General features: G+C 51.5%; 1 protein-coding gene across 1 annotated transcript; it reads left to right on the top strand.

The window, feature by feature from the left end:
• Positions 1–5445: 5445 nt before the first annotated feature.
• LOC140410136 (glutathione S-transferase P-like) lies at positions 5446–15174 on the top strand. The gene is made up of 7 exons (XM_072498088.1): positions 5446–5614; positions 7544–7579; positions 7707–7813; positions 8954–9041; positions 12268–12371; positions 12681–12788; positions 14826–15174. Coding segments are annotated over exons 1-7 (633 nt in total). The 5' UTR covers positions 5446–5613; the 3' UTR covers positions 15015–15174.
• Positions 15175–16136: the final 962 nt, after the last annotated feature.

Genomic DNA, 16136 nt, shown 5'->3' with positions numbered 1-16136 from the left:
CCCCCGTGTCTGCGTGCGTTTCCTCCGGGTGCTCCGGTTTCCGCCCACAAGTCCCGAACGTCCCTCCCAAGCGACGTTCAAAGTTTGCCTCTCCTCTTTCAGCAAACGCACAATACAAACGGGCCTCTCAGTAAATTATTAATGGAACCTGGGGATCTGACAAAAGATAAACCCCACATGAACTGTTCCAAGGGACAAAGACATTGCACCAACCGGTGATTAATCACATGACCTTTGCTCTGGGTTCCTGATAGGGCTGTGTGCGAGACTAGAAACTAGAAACTTTAATCTGGAGCTTTTCAATAGATTATCGGCCAGGTTTTGATAGCGGCCCTTAAAACAGGGTCGCTATCGGAGTTGATTAGAGCGGAAAGTTATTAATAGAAGGTCATTATTGGAGGATATTCGGAGGCAGAAGTTATTGAGAGGGGGCATTAGAAAGGGGGGTGTTAATCGGAGTGGATTAATACACTCCCCTGTCAGCATCAACGGGGCCGAGGTGGAGATGGTTAGCAGTTTCAAATTCCTAGGGGTGCACATCTCCAAAAATCTGTCCTGGTCCACCCACGCCGACGCTACCACCAAGAAAGCACAACAGCACCTATACTTCCTCAGGAAACTAAGGAAATTCGGCATGTCCACATTAACCCTTACCAACTTTTACAGATGCACCATAGAAAGCATCCTATCGGGCTGCATCACAGCCTGGTATGGCAACTGCTCGGCCCAGGACCGCAAGAAACTTCAGAGAGTCGTGAACACCGCCCAGTCCATCACACAAACCTGCCTCCCATCCATTGACCCCATCTACACCTCCCGCTGCCTGGGGAAAGCGGGCAGCATAATCAAAGACCCCTCCCACCCAGCTTACTCACTCTTCCAACTTCTTCCATCGGGCAGGAGATACAGAAGTCTGAGAACACGCACAAACAGACTCAAAAACAGCTTCTTCCCCACTGTCACCAGACTCCTAAATGACCCTCTTATGGACTGACCTCATTAACACTACACCCTGGATGCTTCATCCGATGCCGGTGCTTATGTAGTTACATTGTACATGTTGTGTTGCCCTATTATGTATTTTCTTTTATTCCCTTTTCTTCCCATGTACTTAATGATCTGTTGAGCTGCTCGCAGAAAAATACTTTTCACTGCACCTCGGTACACGTGACAATAAACAAATCCAATCCAATCCAATAACATAAAGTTTGTTCGATACACAATGACAGCAGTCTTCATCAATGTACTGTACTGCCTCAGCGAGAGACTTTATTGAAGTGCCAAAGATGTCTGCCTCCAGAGGCAGCCTCATGGTATAGTCACCTGAAATCCAGATGTGTCAGTCACATTTTAAAATCTAACCATCCCCCCTTTTGATATGAAGAGAAAGATACAAAATCCAGCAGTGAACAAAAGATACGTTTGCATGCACAATCCTGTGTGACTGTGAGTTGCCCAGGTTACCCATGACACACGCCCACTGTTCCCATTCCATTGCACTGATGCCATCGACAACCACCTCGTGGTCTCCTTGAATATTGTCTCCCTCTCTGGCTTTTTCCGTTTCCCCGCGCTACGTTGGCACATTTATCGTTGCCAATCCAAGCTTTAGACCTGCTTCAGCTAAGATGAGTGACACTTGCATTCCCATCTATGACCTGGGACGCCACATCTTCCTTTGTGACATTGCATTTGGCTGTCCGACTAACTTCTCCTCTTGATGTGAGTATCATGACAGCCACAAACTTACTTTTGAGGACGACACTTTCTGTTGCAGCGTTGAGCTACATCTCAGAGGTCTGTGAGGATCACTTCGTTGCATTGCCAAACCTTTTCCTTTGTCCTTTTGCAGCAGCTGCCTGCAGATTTGGACATTTTTCTGAGCTGTGCCTTCTCTGTGGTCGGTGTCTATCTAACACTTCTTGGTCACTTGGTACTCCCTCTCTGCAAGGGTACAAGGTAGGGGCTGGTTTAGCACAGGGCTAAATCGCTGGCTTTGAACGCAGGCCAGCAGCACGGTTCAATTCCCGTACCAGCCCCCCTCCCGAACAGGCGCCGGAATGTGGCGACTAGGGGCTTTTCACAGTAACTTCATTTGAAGCCTACTTGTGACAATAAGCGATTTTCATTTTCATTTTTCTCAACAGTCACAAACGGTGGGATCGCTCTCATGCCTCAGACTAATTGATCTTGGGCAGCACGGTGGCATAGTGGTTAGCACTGCAGTCTCACGGCACTGAGGTCCAGGTTCAATCCCAGATGTCACTGCCCATGTGGAGTTTACACATTCTCCCTGTGTTTGCATGGGTTTCGCCCCCACAACGTAAAGATGTGCAAGCTAGGTGGTTTGGACGTGCTAAATTGCCCCTTCATTGGAAAAAATGAATTGGGTACACTAAATTTATTTTTAAAATAACAATAAGACTAATTGATCTTTAAACAGATATTTTTTAGTTTTCCAAATTCACATGACTATGCCAGCTGCGTTACTGCTGGCACATACTGCTCAACGGTCTCATTTTCACTCTGAACTCTAGTGTTGAATACATATTGCTCATATGCAACATTCACCTGAGGTTTACAATGTGCAATCAAGGCCATCCCAGCAATGTTAACAGTGTGGCAATCCTTTGCGCTTCAGGCTTGTTCATTAAGTAGGTTACAATCTCAGATCTTTACCATTGCAGGGGGGCGGGGGGGGAAACTGCCAGTTTTGCCACATATCATCATCCAATGGGACTGGAGATGGGATTGGAAAATTTACTGCAGCCATTTTATTTTTCAAAAACGTAGTAATTCTCGCACGGCCCTTTAATAAAAGCAAAATACTGCAGAGGCTGGGACTCTGAGATGAAAACAGAAAGTGCTGGATAAACGACAGCAGGTCTGGCAGCATCTGTGGAAGGGGGACGCATCGCTAACATTTCCGATCGACAGAATTGCAGGTGGTAGAAATGGAAAGAAGTATAAAGTTTGGGAAGGGGACGGAGGAGGTGGGGGGGAGGGCACCTTTGTTTACATTCCCTTTGTTGTTTCGGATTCACTTTTCCCTTGTCCTTTTGCAGCAGCATTGGTCATTTTTTTTTTTAGCTGTGAGGCCTCTGGAACCAGTATTTGTGTCCACAAAGCCGTAAGAAATAGCAACGGAGGGGGGAGGGGGGGTTGCATTTAGCCCCTCTAGCCTGCGCCGCCATTCAACGGGTTTAGGGGCTGGTTTAGCACACTGGGCTAAATGGCTGGCTTTGAAAGCCGACCAAGGCAGGCCAGCAGCACGGGTTCAATTCCCGTACCAGCCTCCCCTTACAGGAGTGTGGCGACTAGGGGCTTTTCACAGTAACTTCATCGAAGCCTACGCGGGACAATAATCGATTATTAACAGGATCCGACATTCCTCACGTCAACCTTCCTGCCGTTTCCCGTTGACTCCGTCACTGATCAAGAGCCAATCTCTGTCAGCCTTAAATATACACAGCTCTCCCTGGGCGAGGAGTTCCCAAGACTCACTGGGCCCTGACAGAAGAAGTTCCCGCTGATCTCAGCCTTCAATTGGCTTCCCGTTATCTTGAGGCTCTGCCCTCTGGTCCTGGACTCTCCCGGGACGGGAAACATCCTCTCAGCATTTTCCCTGTCAAACCCCTGGAACATCCCAATGTTTCAACGACTGGTTACATTTCAAAAACCCAAACAGAGGAGCAGGAGGAGTTATATAGGAGGAGTTAAAGGCTGGTCAGTAATAGAAGGGCATTTTGAAAAGATCACGGCTAATATCCATCTATCTGACTTGTCTCTCAAGCCATTTCTACCTGTCATTTCTTCAGTTAACGCCCGCAGCTTGTTGGGGCTGAGGTTTTCACATCTGGCCAATCTTTGGGTGAAGTCTGCCTGGAGACTAAGTGGGAGGTAGTCCCCGACTATCTCCAGCAAAGGCCTGGACAACATTCGGACATGGGCTGATGTTATTCGTGCCACACACGTGCCCGGCAATAACCATCTGCTACAAGAGAGGTTCTAACCATCTCCCCTTGACGTTCGACGGCATTACCATCGCTGAATCCCCTATAATCAACATCCTGGAGGTTACCATTGACCAGACTCTGAACTGGGCCCAGCCACATAAATACTGTGGCTACCAGGGCAGGTCAGAGGCTGGGAATCCTGCGGAGAGTAACTCACCTCCTGACCCTCCCCCAAATCCTGCCCACCATCGACAAGGCACAAGTCAGGAGTGTGAGGGAAACTCTCCACTTGCCTGGATGAGCGCAGCTCCGACAACACTCGAGAAGCTCGACACCATCCAGGACAAAGCAGCCCCGCTTGATTGCTCCCCTTCCACAAACATTCACTCCCCCCCCCCCCCCACCGACGCACAGTGTCAGCCGTGTGTACTGATGTGTTAGGCGAGTAGGTTCGATGTGGACTGCACCCGATGCAGGGAAGTTAGAAACAGACGTCTAACACAGGAGAAGAGCCAACACTGTTTTATTCAACTAGATGAACTGCTGTACACATTCAGCTGTGGGTCGACACTATACTGATCTGACTAGTGACCTTGGAGTAACCTGACCAGACTTACTAGCTACCGCATGGTGTTTGTGCTTGCTAGCTCGTGGACTCTGACTGCCTCAGTAGCTGGGTCCCGAGAGAGCGGGAAAACTAGTGCCCTCTGGCTTTATAGTGGTCGTGCCCTGTCTGGTGATTGGCTGTGCTGAGTTGTATCACTTACTGGTCATCGTCTGTGTCAATCACTGCCTGTCTGCACATGAGTGGATATTATGACATGTCCCATCTACAAGATGCACCGCAGCAACTCACCGAGGCTCCTCAGGCAGCACCTTCCAAACCCACGACCTCCACTATCTAGAAGGACAAGAGCAGTAGATACCCGGGAACCCCCCCCCCCCCCCCCACCTGGAGGCTCCCCTCCGAGTCACTCCCCACCCCGACTGGGAAATATATCGGCCGTTCCTTCACTGTCGCCGGGGCAACAGCCTGGAACTCCCTCCCTAACAGCACAGTGGGTGTACCTACACCTCAGGGACGGCAGCGGTTCGAGAAGGCAGCTCGCCCCCCCCCCCCCCCCCCACCTCCTCAAGGGGCAACTAGGGCTGGGCAATAAATGCCGGGTCATTTCCCGGGAAGCGATCAGCCTTGATCTGATTGAATGGCGGAGCGGCTGCGAAGGCCCCGAACCTCTGCCCCGGATTCCCATGTCCCTGTGCGCCCGTCAGGTTTCGAGGGAAGTCGGGGGAATTGGTCAGGGTTGAAAGGGTGCAGTGTGGGAGGGGAAGGCAAAGAGCGGACCGGAGAAAACACAGACATCATAAAGAGCAAACACAGATTGTGCTGACTCACTGCCAGGGCTTTAGCAAACCTACCTCGGCGGGAGGAGGTTGGGGAGGGGTGGGGGGGGGGGGGGGGGGCAGGGGGGAAGGCTGTCGGCCTAGTGCCAAAAGGGCTTGGCTTGACATGTGGTCGGCTACGCCCCTTGAGGGGAGGAGGAGCGAATCCCTCGCTATCGCTCTCTCTGTCTCTCTCTCGCACAGTTGGACTCGCTGCAGGGAACCTTCCTGAACTCTTTCTCCGTCAGCCTCCCCACTTGAGACTTTGGACAGCAGTAAGTTCGGGCCTACTACAATGGCGGCCATTCCAAGCCTGTGCGAGCAGGGCCAAGGGGATGAGAAGCTTGCCAAATTCTTTGGCTACATTACTCTCTTCCTCTCGCTTTTTAAACTGGATGCTTTTAAGAATGTTTGCACCCCCTGTTCCCCCCCCGCCCCCCGTCGCTCCCCACCCACCCCCCAACACTCTCCTCCCCCACGCTCTCTTCATCCGCGTGGTCCGACTCTCTTTTCCCTCTCTCATACCCCCACCCTTCCTCTGTTTCTTTCTGCATCCTTCCCTCCTTTAGTCCCCCGCCCCAACTCTGTTTTATCCATTTACTTTTTCCTTCCTCTCTCAAGCATTCTCTCTCTTTCCCGAAACTTCTCTCCCTCTCTCTCTCTCTCTGCCGATGGCCGCACTGTCAGAGGGTCAGTGCTGAGGGAGCGCTGCACTGTCAGAGGGTCAGTACTGAGGGAGCGCTGCACTGTCAGAGGGTCAGTGCTGAGGGAGTGCCGCACTGTCAGAGGGTCAGTGCTGAGGGAGTGCTGCACTGTCAGAGGGTCAGTACTGAGGGAGTGCTGGACTGTCAGAGGGTCAGTACTGAGGGAGTGCTGCACTGTCAGAGGGTCAGTACTGAGGGAGTGCTGCACTGTCAGAGGGTCAGTACTGAGGGAGTGCTGCACTGTCAGAGGGTCAGTACTGAGGGAGTGCCGCACTGTCAGAGGGTCAGTGCTGAGGGAGCGCTGCACTGTCAGAGGGTCAGTACTGAGGGAGTGCCGCACCGTCAGAGGGTCAGTACTGAGGGAGTGCTGCACTGTCAGAGGGTCAGTACTGAGGGAGTGCTGCACTGTCAGAGGGTCAGTACTGAGGGAGTGCCGCACCGTCAGAGGGTCAGTACTGAGGGAGTGCTGCACTGTCAGAGGGTCAGTACTGAGGGAGTGACGCACTGTCAGAGGGTCAGTACTGAGGGAGTGCTGCACTGTCAGAGGGTCAGTACTAAGGGAGTGCTGCACTGTCAGAGGGTCAGTACTGAGGGAGTGCTGCACTGTCAGAGGGTCAGTGCTGAGGGAGCGCTGCACTGTCAGAGGGTCAGTACTGAGGGAGTGCCGCACCGTCAGAGGGTCAGTACTGAGGAAGTGCTGTACTGTCAGAGGGTTAGTACTGAGGGAGTGCTGCACTGTCAGAGGGTCAGTACTGAGGGAGTGTCGCACTGTCAGAGGGTCAGTACTGAGGGAGTGCTGCACTGTCAGAGGGTTAGTACTGAGGGAGTGCTGCACTGTCAGAGGGTCAGTACTGAGGGAGTGCCGCACTGTCAGAGGGTCAGTACTGAGGGAGTGCCGCACTGTCAGAGGGTCAGTACTGAGGGAGTGCCGCACTGTCAGAGGGTCAGTACTGAGGGAGTGCCGCACTGTCAGAGGGTCAGTACTGAGGGAGTGCCGCACTGTCAGAGGGTCAGTAAGAGAGTGAGTACTGCACTGTCAGAGGGTCAGTAAGAGAGTGAGTACTGCACTGTCAGAAGGTCAGTAAGAGAGTGAGTGCTGCACTGTCAGAGGGTCAGTAAGAGAGTGAGTGCTGCACTGTCAGAGGGTCAGTAAGAGAGTGAGTACTGCACTGTCAGAAGGTCAGTAAGAGAGTGAGTGCTGCACTGTCAGAGGGTCAATAAGAGAGTGAGTGCTGCACTGTCAGAGGGTCAGTAAGAGAGCACTGTGTTGTCTTTGCTTTGTGCACCCACAGATCGTTCAGCCCCTCGCGCCTGTTGCACAGGAACAGAAAGATGTCCATTCAGCCCCTCGAGTCTGTTCCTGCACTCAATGAGATCAGGGCTGTGCGCCAATTTGAAACTGGGTAACTGGAAAGTGGGATTTCTTTTCCGGACCTGTGGGCCTGGAAAGAGTTGAACCTGACTTTAACGCTTCGATATTCTGTTGTTCTTACCTTACAGTGCCAGAATACACCATCACATACTTCCCCGTGAGAGGTAAGTCGCCCCTCGTGTTTTGTGGAAGGTTGGAGTTTGTGTGGGTGGGGTGTGGCTCTGAATGACTGTGTTCGTGTCTCCTCCCTTCCGCCCCCCCCCCCACTCCCTCCCCCCACCCCCAACACAGGCCGTTGTTCCTCGATGAGAATGTTAATGGCCGACCAAGGCCAGACCTGGAAAGAGGAGGTGATAAGCAAAGATGAGTGGACCAACGGCAACATGAGAGATTCGTGCGTGAGTACAGGGAGGCTGCCAGGCTGGAGGAGTCAATCGCGCAGCCACCATAGTGTCCCATAGGGCTGTATGCAGAGCAGGCAAGGCCGAGAGGCCTCGGCCTACTGAATCAATCGGCCAAACTCACACCCAATGCATTGCCGAGTCCCACAGACACACAGCAAGCAAGGCCCAGGCTTCTTCCTCGGCCTGGTGAATTGGTTGACCAATCGCACACCCCATGTGGTGCTGAGTCCCACAGACACGCAGCAGGCAAGGCCTGGGCCTCTTCCAAGGCCGACTGAATCAGTTGGCCAATCCCTCGCACCCGGTGTGGTGCTGAGGCCCACAGACATGCAGCAGGCAAGGCCTAGGCCTCTTCCTCGGCCTACTGAATCAATTGGCCAATCGCACACCCCATCTGGTGCTGAGTCCCACAGACACGCAGCAGGCAAGGCTTAGGCCTCTTCCTCGGCCTACTGAATCAATTGGCCAATCGCACACCCCATGTGGTGCTGAGGCCCACAGACACGCAGCAGGCAAGGCCTAGGCCTCTTCCTCGGCCTACTGAATCAATTGGCCAATCGCACACCCCATGTGGTGCTGAGTCCCACAGACACGCAGCAGGCAAAGGCCAGAGTCAATCCCGGGCCTAGCTCTGGATTAGCCTGAATTTCACACCTACTAAGCAGGTTGTACTGAGTGCAAAGGCAAAAGGTCTCGTGAGCGATTGCGATCACCCTTGCATCGCCCTTAGATTTGGAGTTAAGGGAGGGGGTGACAGTCATTGAAGCCACCCTGGGTGCATTCAACCAGAGTTCTGTTCCTCCCCCCCCCCCCCCCATCCCACTCCCACCACCGCACCTACACATGACTCGAGTCACGCACCGGACGATTAACTCTGAAATGTCCTCCAAAGGGATGGGGACGATCTTCCAATGGGACTCAGGCCGATTACACACACACACACACTCATACCCTGAGGTGTGGGGGGGGGGGGGGGGGGAGGGGAGGGCGGGGTATCAATGACCAACGCCTGCACACCACCCCCACAACAACACTGTCAAGAAAGAGGGCCCTGGGGTTCAATGTCGGGCAGGCACAAGAGATGGGTCGAGGTATCTCAATTCACCCTCAATAACCTCTCTCTATTTCTTTCAGGCTTTTGGCCAACTGCCTAAGTTCTCAGATGGGGACTTTGTCCTGGTCCAGTCCAACACCATCCTTCGCTACCTGGGCAGGCAGCACAGTAAGTACATGGCAAAATCTACAGTTCAGTAAACGGGCCTAAAGTAACACTGGGTCAACATCCCCACTAATATCACATGGTGGGCGGGTGAGGGGGGGCAGTGGGGAGAGAGGGGGACCTCCTCAGAAGCCTGCTCCTGGGCCTGGACAGGTGGCCACCAACTGGTCCAGGCAACAGGCGGTCGAGGGTATCGCGTGGCCTGACGGTCTGGCCCTCTACCGCAGCTGCATTCCAGGTTAGGTGGCCTTGGAGGCTTTTCAGGCCTTCCATGGCCAGTGAGCATCGTTAGGAGGCTACGGTGCGTGACCCCCCCCCCCCCCCCCCCCACACTCTCCCTCCCTCCCTCCCAGTAACGATATTTTGGTTTAATTCATCATATTCCTTTTGACGTTTCATTTTAGTCACCCCTTTTGTTTGATTTCTTGACCCTTTGTTTTATTGAACAGTATATATCTGACTAGCTGAAGCCTGAGGCCTAGCTAATTGTAATGAGCCTGAATTTTCCCCAGTTGACTAAAGCCTGCAGCCGCGACTGGGTGAGAGCTCGGGGTTACCTGATTGGCCAAAATGCCTGTCTAACTGTTTGCAACTGGCTAAAATCTGAGACCCACTGTTCCTGACTAGCTGAAGCCTGAGGCCTACTTCCAGCCGATTAAAGCCTAAGACCTACTATTCCCAACTGACTGAAGCCTGAGGCCTACTCCAGGCCGATTGAAGCCTAAGGCCAACTGTTCCCAACTAGCTGAAGACTGAGGCTTATTGTTCCTGGCTGGCTGAAGCCAGATGTCAATTGTCCCTGACCGTTTGGCATGAGGCCTACTGTCAGGAACTGAATTAAGCCTGAGGCCTACTGTTTCCAACTGATTACACTGGTTGGAGCCTGCGACCTACTGTCCCTGACTGGTTGAAGTCTAAGATCTACTGTTCCTGACTATTTTCAGGAACTAGTTTAAGCTTGACACCTACTGTTCCCGACGGACACCTACTGCTCCTGGCTGTTTGAGGCCTACTGTTGATGAATGGCTGAAACCTAAATCCCACCGTTCCAGACTAACTGAAGCCTACTGTTCTCACCTGACTGCAGCCTGAGGCCTACTGTCCCCTGCTGTCTGAAACTTGAAGCCTGCTCTTCCTAACTGACTGCATTTTTACGATCCCAATTGATGCTATAACTGGACAGGAAGATCCCAAGATGGATCAAAAGCCCATAACTTTTACTTTTTTAATAAAATGTGGAGGTGCAGGGTCACGGGACCGCTAATTAGTTTTAATAATAAGGGGAAATGACCGTTATAAACATGAAAAAAATTGGATAATGATACAAACTCCTTTACTCCCCCCTTAGTTTGTCAATTACACATAGGTCTAAGGATTAACACTGATTACAAATTACAAAGATTAAAGATTATTATCTTAATCTACAATGGTCTCCTTAGCACAAAAGCTCTTTTAAGCAGACAGGATGGCTGTGGACAAATGCACTCTGCACTCTGAGCCACAAGTGAATGTTTGTGAACGTCTCCTCAGAATCCACCCACATGGTTGTCAGGTGAGAGTTTCCAAACTCCACTCCCAAAAAACCACGCTTTAAAATCCTCTCTCACAATACCTGCTTTCCCTTCGTGGTTTGCATTCCGAAATCCAGTCCAGGTTTTCCGCTCCACTTTTAATAGAGCATCCGGTCCAGGATTCTACACCTACCTCTTTAGCATTTGGGGGTTTTGACTACTATGCCAACTGCTCACAATTGCCTTATCTCTCGATTCCCAGATTGTATTAAAATGGCATCAGCTGCTTGATTTACCTTTGACGTGTCCTGTCCCACATTAAATCTAGTTGCTGCAATTGTCTCTTTAACTCAGAACACTTTGATTACTCTTCCTCGAATTCTTCTGAACAATACCATGGTGTCTGTTCACTTAACTTCAGCCGTCTTAATCATTCTTTCTGTTCCAATACCCTGCTGATCTGGAACATAACTTGTACTTTAAGAAAGCTGAAACTTTGTAGCTCCCATCCTGTCCATTATTTCCTCTGGCAGGGTTGAGAGATCTTCATTCCCCAAGGCCCTGTCTCCAAGTGCCAACAAATTCAGCGAAAACTAAAACTTGAAAACTTCTCTACCTTACAAGGCCCCAGTTGCTAAGCAACGACCACAGGCTTAAGCCTTTTAATTACTCTTCACGCTGTAACCCTCTCTAAGCACAACAAAGACACGGTTCCAACTGAACCAACCCACAAACATACAAGCACCTTTGTCCAGCATTAATCTAACTATAAGTTTTAGCTTTCCAGGCACAGAAACATTCAATTAAATCCACTTTAAACTATAATTTATGTCTAATGTTTACCAATCCAAATATAAATCACTTAAAGCAACCTTTGTTTTCCAACCAAATAGAATCCATAGAATTCCAACAATGCAGAAGGAGGCCATTCGGCCCAGCGAGTCTTCACTAACCCTCTGAAAGAGCATCCTATATAGTCCCATTCCCTCTCACCATTCCTAACCTTTGGACACTAAGGGGCAATTTATCGTGGCCAATTCACCGAACCCGCACATCTTTGGACTGCGGGAGGAAACCGGAGCACCCGGAGGAAAACCACACAGACACAGGGAGAATGTGTAGACTCCACACAGACAGTCGCCCGAGGTCCCTGGCGCTGTGAGGCAGTGGTGCTAACCACTTTGTCATCGCACTGCCCAGGGTGCACAGCCTGAGGCCTGACCGTCAGGCTGAAGCCTGAGGCCTCCTGCTCCTGACCGTATAACACCTGACACTTACTGTTCCTGACTGATTGTAGCCCGTGGCCTTCCATCCCCGACATACTTAAGCCTGAAACCTAATGTTCCTAAAAGGTTGAAAGCTGCGATCCACCATTCCTAATGGGCTGAAGCCTGAGACCAACTGTTCCCCATTGCTAAAAGCCTGAGGCCTATTGTTCCTGACTGGCTGAATCCTGAGGCCTACTGTTCCTGACTGGTTGAAGCCTGAGACCTAATGCTGCTGACTGGCTGAGTCCTGAGGCCTGCTGCTCCTGACAGGTTGAAGCCTGAGGCCTACTTCCCGAACTGGCTACAGCCTGAGGCCCACTGTTCCTGACTGGCCACAGCCCGAGGCCTGGTATTCCTGTCAGGCTGGGCCTGAAGCCAAACGACACCTCTATGTTACTCAATCCACTCACGTGGCTCAGACAAATATTTTGGCATTTTCCTTTGCTCAAGACCTGTACGGGAAGGGCGTTAAAGAGGCCACACTGATCGATATGGTGAATGATGGAGCTGAAGACCTGCGCGTAAAGTACGGGATTCTGATCTTCAAAGAATACGTGAGTCATTCTTAACTATGGACGTAATTTACGTCTGAACGTAAATGTCAACTCAGTCGGTGAGAAGGTGGCATGGGGCCCGATGGGCGAGCTAGTCGCTTCACACAATACATTTGCCTATATTCTTATCTGAAGAAGCAGTTCAGTTCTTGGAAGCTGGGTAACGGGAATTGTCTTCCCCGGCAGACAGCTTGTGGAACTCTATCAGAATTCTAGGAGGGCAGACTTGTCAAAGTTCTTGCAGTACCCACCATCGGACACATCCTTGATAAGACATTCTAACATGTTATCTTTTCAATTTCCTGACAGGAAACTGGCAAGGAAGCTTTCATCAAGAGCATCCCAGCGGAGCTGAAACCCTTCGAAGACATACTGGCAAAAAATAATGGGGGGAAGGATTTTCTCGTGGGGAACAAGGTAGAAAATCCAATTATAACCCGTGTCGGGGTAATGTAGAGGGAGCTGGGGTAATGTAGAGGGAGCTCTACACTGTATCTAACCCGTGCTGTACCTGTCCTGGGAGATCTCGATGCTGACACTGGGTATAAAGTGGGGGACACACTGTCAGGGTAATGTAGAGGGAGCTCTACACTGTGTCTAACCCGTGCTGTACCTGTCCTGGGAGAGCTCGATGCTGACACTGGGTATAAAGTGGGGGACACACTGTCAGGGTAATGTAGAGGGAGCTCCAAACTGTGTCTAACCCGTGCTGTACCTGTCCTGGGAGAGCTCGATGCTGACACTGGGTATAAAGTGGGGGACACACTGTCAGGGTAATGTAGAGGGAGCTCTACACTGTATCTAACCCGTGCTGTACCTGTCCTGGGAGAGCTCGATGCTGACACTGGGTATAAAGTGGGGGGGACACTGTCAGGGTAATGTAGAGGGAGCTCTACACTGTATCTAACCCATGCTGTACCTGTCCTGGGAGAGCTCGATGCTGACATTGGGTATAAAGTGGGGACACACTGTCAGGGTAATGTAGAGGGAGCTCTACACTGTATCTAACCCGTAATGTACCTGTCCTGGGAGAGCTCGATGCTGACACTGGGTATAAAGTGGGGGACACACTGTCAGGGTAATGTAGAGGGAGCTCTACCCTGTATCTAACCCGTGCTGTACCTGTCCTGGGAGAGCTCGATGCTGACACTGGGTATAAAGTGGGGGACACACTGTCAGGGTAATGTAGAGGGAGCTCTACACTGTATCTAACCCGTGCTGTACCTGTCCTGGGAGAGCTCGATGCTGACACTGGGTATAAAATGGGGGACACACTGTCAGGGTAATGTAGAGGGAGCTCAACACTGTATCTAACCCGTGCTGTACCTGTCCTGGGAGAGCTCGATGCTGACACTGGGTATAAAGTGGGGGGGACACTGTCAGGGTAATGTAGAGGGAGCTCTACACTGTATCTAACCCGTGCTGTACCTGTCCTGGGAGCGCTCGATGCTGACACTGGGTATAAAGTGGGGGGCACACTGTCAGGGTAATGTAGAGGGAGCTCTACACTGTATCTAACCCGTGCTGTACCTGTCCTGGGAGAGCTCGATGCTGTCACTGGGTATAAAGTGAGGGGGACACTGTCAGGGTAATGTAGAGGGAGCTCTACACTCTATCAGCACCCCCCGACCCCCCCTCCACGCTCCCCGTTATAGACCAACCCCCAGAGGGAAGATTCACCTTTGGTGTATGTTTTCCCAAGTGTTGTGCTGACCCAGAGGTGGGTCAAGGGGTTGGCGCATATTTGAGACGCGCTCAAACTCTATCCCGCCACCGGGATAACAGGTCTACGTCCCTTACACAGCACGCGTGCATGAGGGTCACCTGACCCCCTTCCCCACACTCACACCCACAGAACCCCCGTCTGAGACCCCATCAGAGACGCCTAGCTGAAAGCTGAAGGGCAGTCTGGGCAGTATGGGTGAATGACCACCTGCATTTTCACTTACCCTTCCTTGACATCTGCTGCCTCAGACAAAAAGTGTTTGAAGCAGCAGCCGGTTCAAGTGTCAGAGGACCCGGGTCTCGGACATTTCAAAGGGCTTTAAAACCCTGGAAATGAAAACCTTCCGGTCAATTTCACAATCCGTTGCATTAGCCAGTGATTGATGGTTTTATTACTCCTGAGACAGGTCTCGGTTGATTGATTACCTTTCTTGCACTTCACGCTTGAATACATTCCCATTAGCATACTTTGATGCTGCCCTCAATGTTTATAAGCGCTCTTGTTATGATTGTCAGCTCCTCCCCATATCAAAAGGAGCGAAGTAATTTCACTTCCTCTTTTATCACAGTAGAAAGCACTTAGCTGCTTTTGTCAGCGGGGGTGGGGGAGGAGGGCGGTGCTGCAGGATTTGCATTTTAGGCCTGTCAGGAGAATCCAGGCCATTGTAACATGGGAGCACTCAATGTTGACACTCACTAATCCGCTCCTCTCTCTCTCTCGGTCCATAGATCTCATATGCTGATTATAACCTGGTCGACCTCCTCTCTAACCTTGAGGTGCTGTCTCCGGGATGCCTGAAGGTCACGCCCCTCCTGAAGGCCTACGTGGAGCGTGTCCTCGCCAGGCCTAAACTCAAGGCCTACCTTGAATCCGACGCCCACAAGAAGGTCGTCATCAATGGCAACATGAAGCAGTGAGCGCGAGGGCATGGCGACTGTGAAGAGCGATGTGGGGCCCCGGAGCCAGCCCAAGCTAGGCCTCACGACCTTTGGCACCAGCTTCACGCCATCCAAGCTTATTGACACGGGGGTTGTCACGGTTATTTGTGGACTGAAATAAATTTCCTGGAATAACTTCCATTGTTGCCTGAAGCATTTTTCTCTCACTTTGTCCCTCTTGCACTCATCGAGCATGGTTCCACATGGTACCAGAGTCTTGCTCAAAGAGTCAATCCCCACTCATGGAGCTGGTTGTGAGATAACATCACTCCAGCACTAAGCTCTGACATCAATTGATATCTCTGTAACCTCCTCCAGATCCTACAACCCTCCCTATCTCTGTAACCTCCTCCAGATCCTACAACCCTCCCTATCTCTGTAACCTCCTCCAGCACCTACAACCCTCCTTATCTCTGTAACCTCCTCCAGCCCCTACAACCCTCCCTATCTCTGTAACCTCCTCCAGCCCCTACAACCCTCCCTATCTCTGTAACCTCCTCCAGCCCCTACCACCCTCCCTATCTCTGTAACGTCATCCAGATCCTACAACCCTCCCTATCTCTGTAACCTCCTCCAGATCCTACAACCCTCCCTATCTCTGTAACCTCCTCCAGCCCCTACCACCCTCCCTATCTCTGTAACCTCATCCAGATCCTACAACCCTCCCTATCTCTGTAACCTCCTCCAGATCCTACAACCCTCCCTATCTCTGTAACCTCCTCCAGCCCCTACAACCCTCCCTATCTCTGTAACCTCCTCCAGATCCTAGAACCTTCCCTATCTCAGTAACCTCCTCCAGTCCCTACAGACTTCCCTATCTCTGTGACCTCCTCCAGCCTCTACAAGCCTCCCTATCTCTGTAACCTCCTCCAGCCTCTACAACCCTCCCTAACTCTGTAACCTCCTCCAGTCTGCTACAAGCCTCCCTATCTCTGTAACCTGCTCCAGCCCGTACAACCCTCCCTATCTCTGTAACCTGCTCCAGACCGTACAACCCTCGCTACCTCTGTAACCTGCTCCAGCCTCTTCAACCCTCCCTATCTCTGTAACCTGCTCCAGCCCGTACAACCCTCCCTATCTCTGTAACCTCCTCCAGCTCCT

The sequence above is a fragment of the Scyliorhinus torazame genome, chromosome 4 (genome assembly GCF_047496885.1).
Source record: "Scyliorhinus torazame isolate Kashiwa2021f chromosome 4, sScyTor2.1, whole genome shotgun sequence".
Taxonomy (NCBI): Eukaryota; Metazoa; Chordata; class Chondrichthyes; order Carcharhiniformes; family Scyliorhinidae; genus Scyliorhinus; species Scyliorhinus torazame.
Note: the sequence above shows the minus strand (reverse complement) of the source record. Positions and strands in the feature narration are given on the sequence as shown.

What these genes read in the sequence shown, in the direction of transcription:
- LOC140410136 (XM_072498088.1), top strand. An exon ending in GCAACATGAGAGATTCGTGC is followed by an intron (nt 7,814 to 8,953) that starts GTGAGTACAGGG and finishes TATTTCTTTCAG; the next exon opens with GCTTTTGGCCAACTGCCTAA. An exon ending in ATTTTCTCGTGGGGAACAAG is followed by an intron (nt 12,789 to 14,825) that starts GTAGAAAATCCA and finishes CTCGGTCCATAG; the next exon opens with ATCTCATATGCTGATTATAA.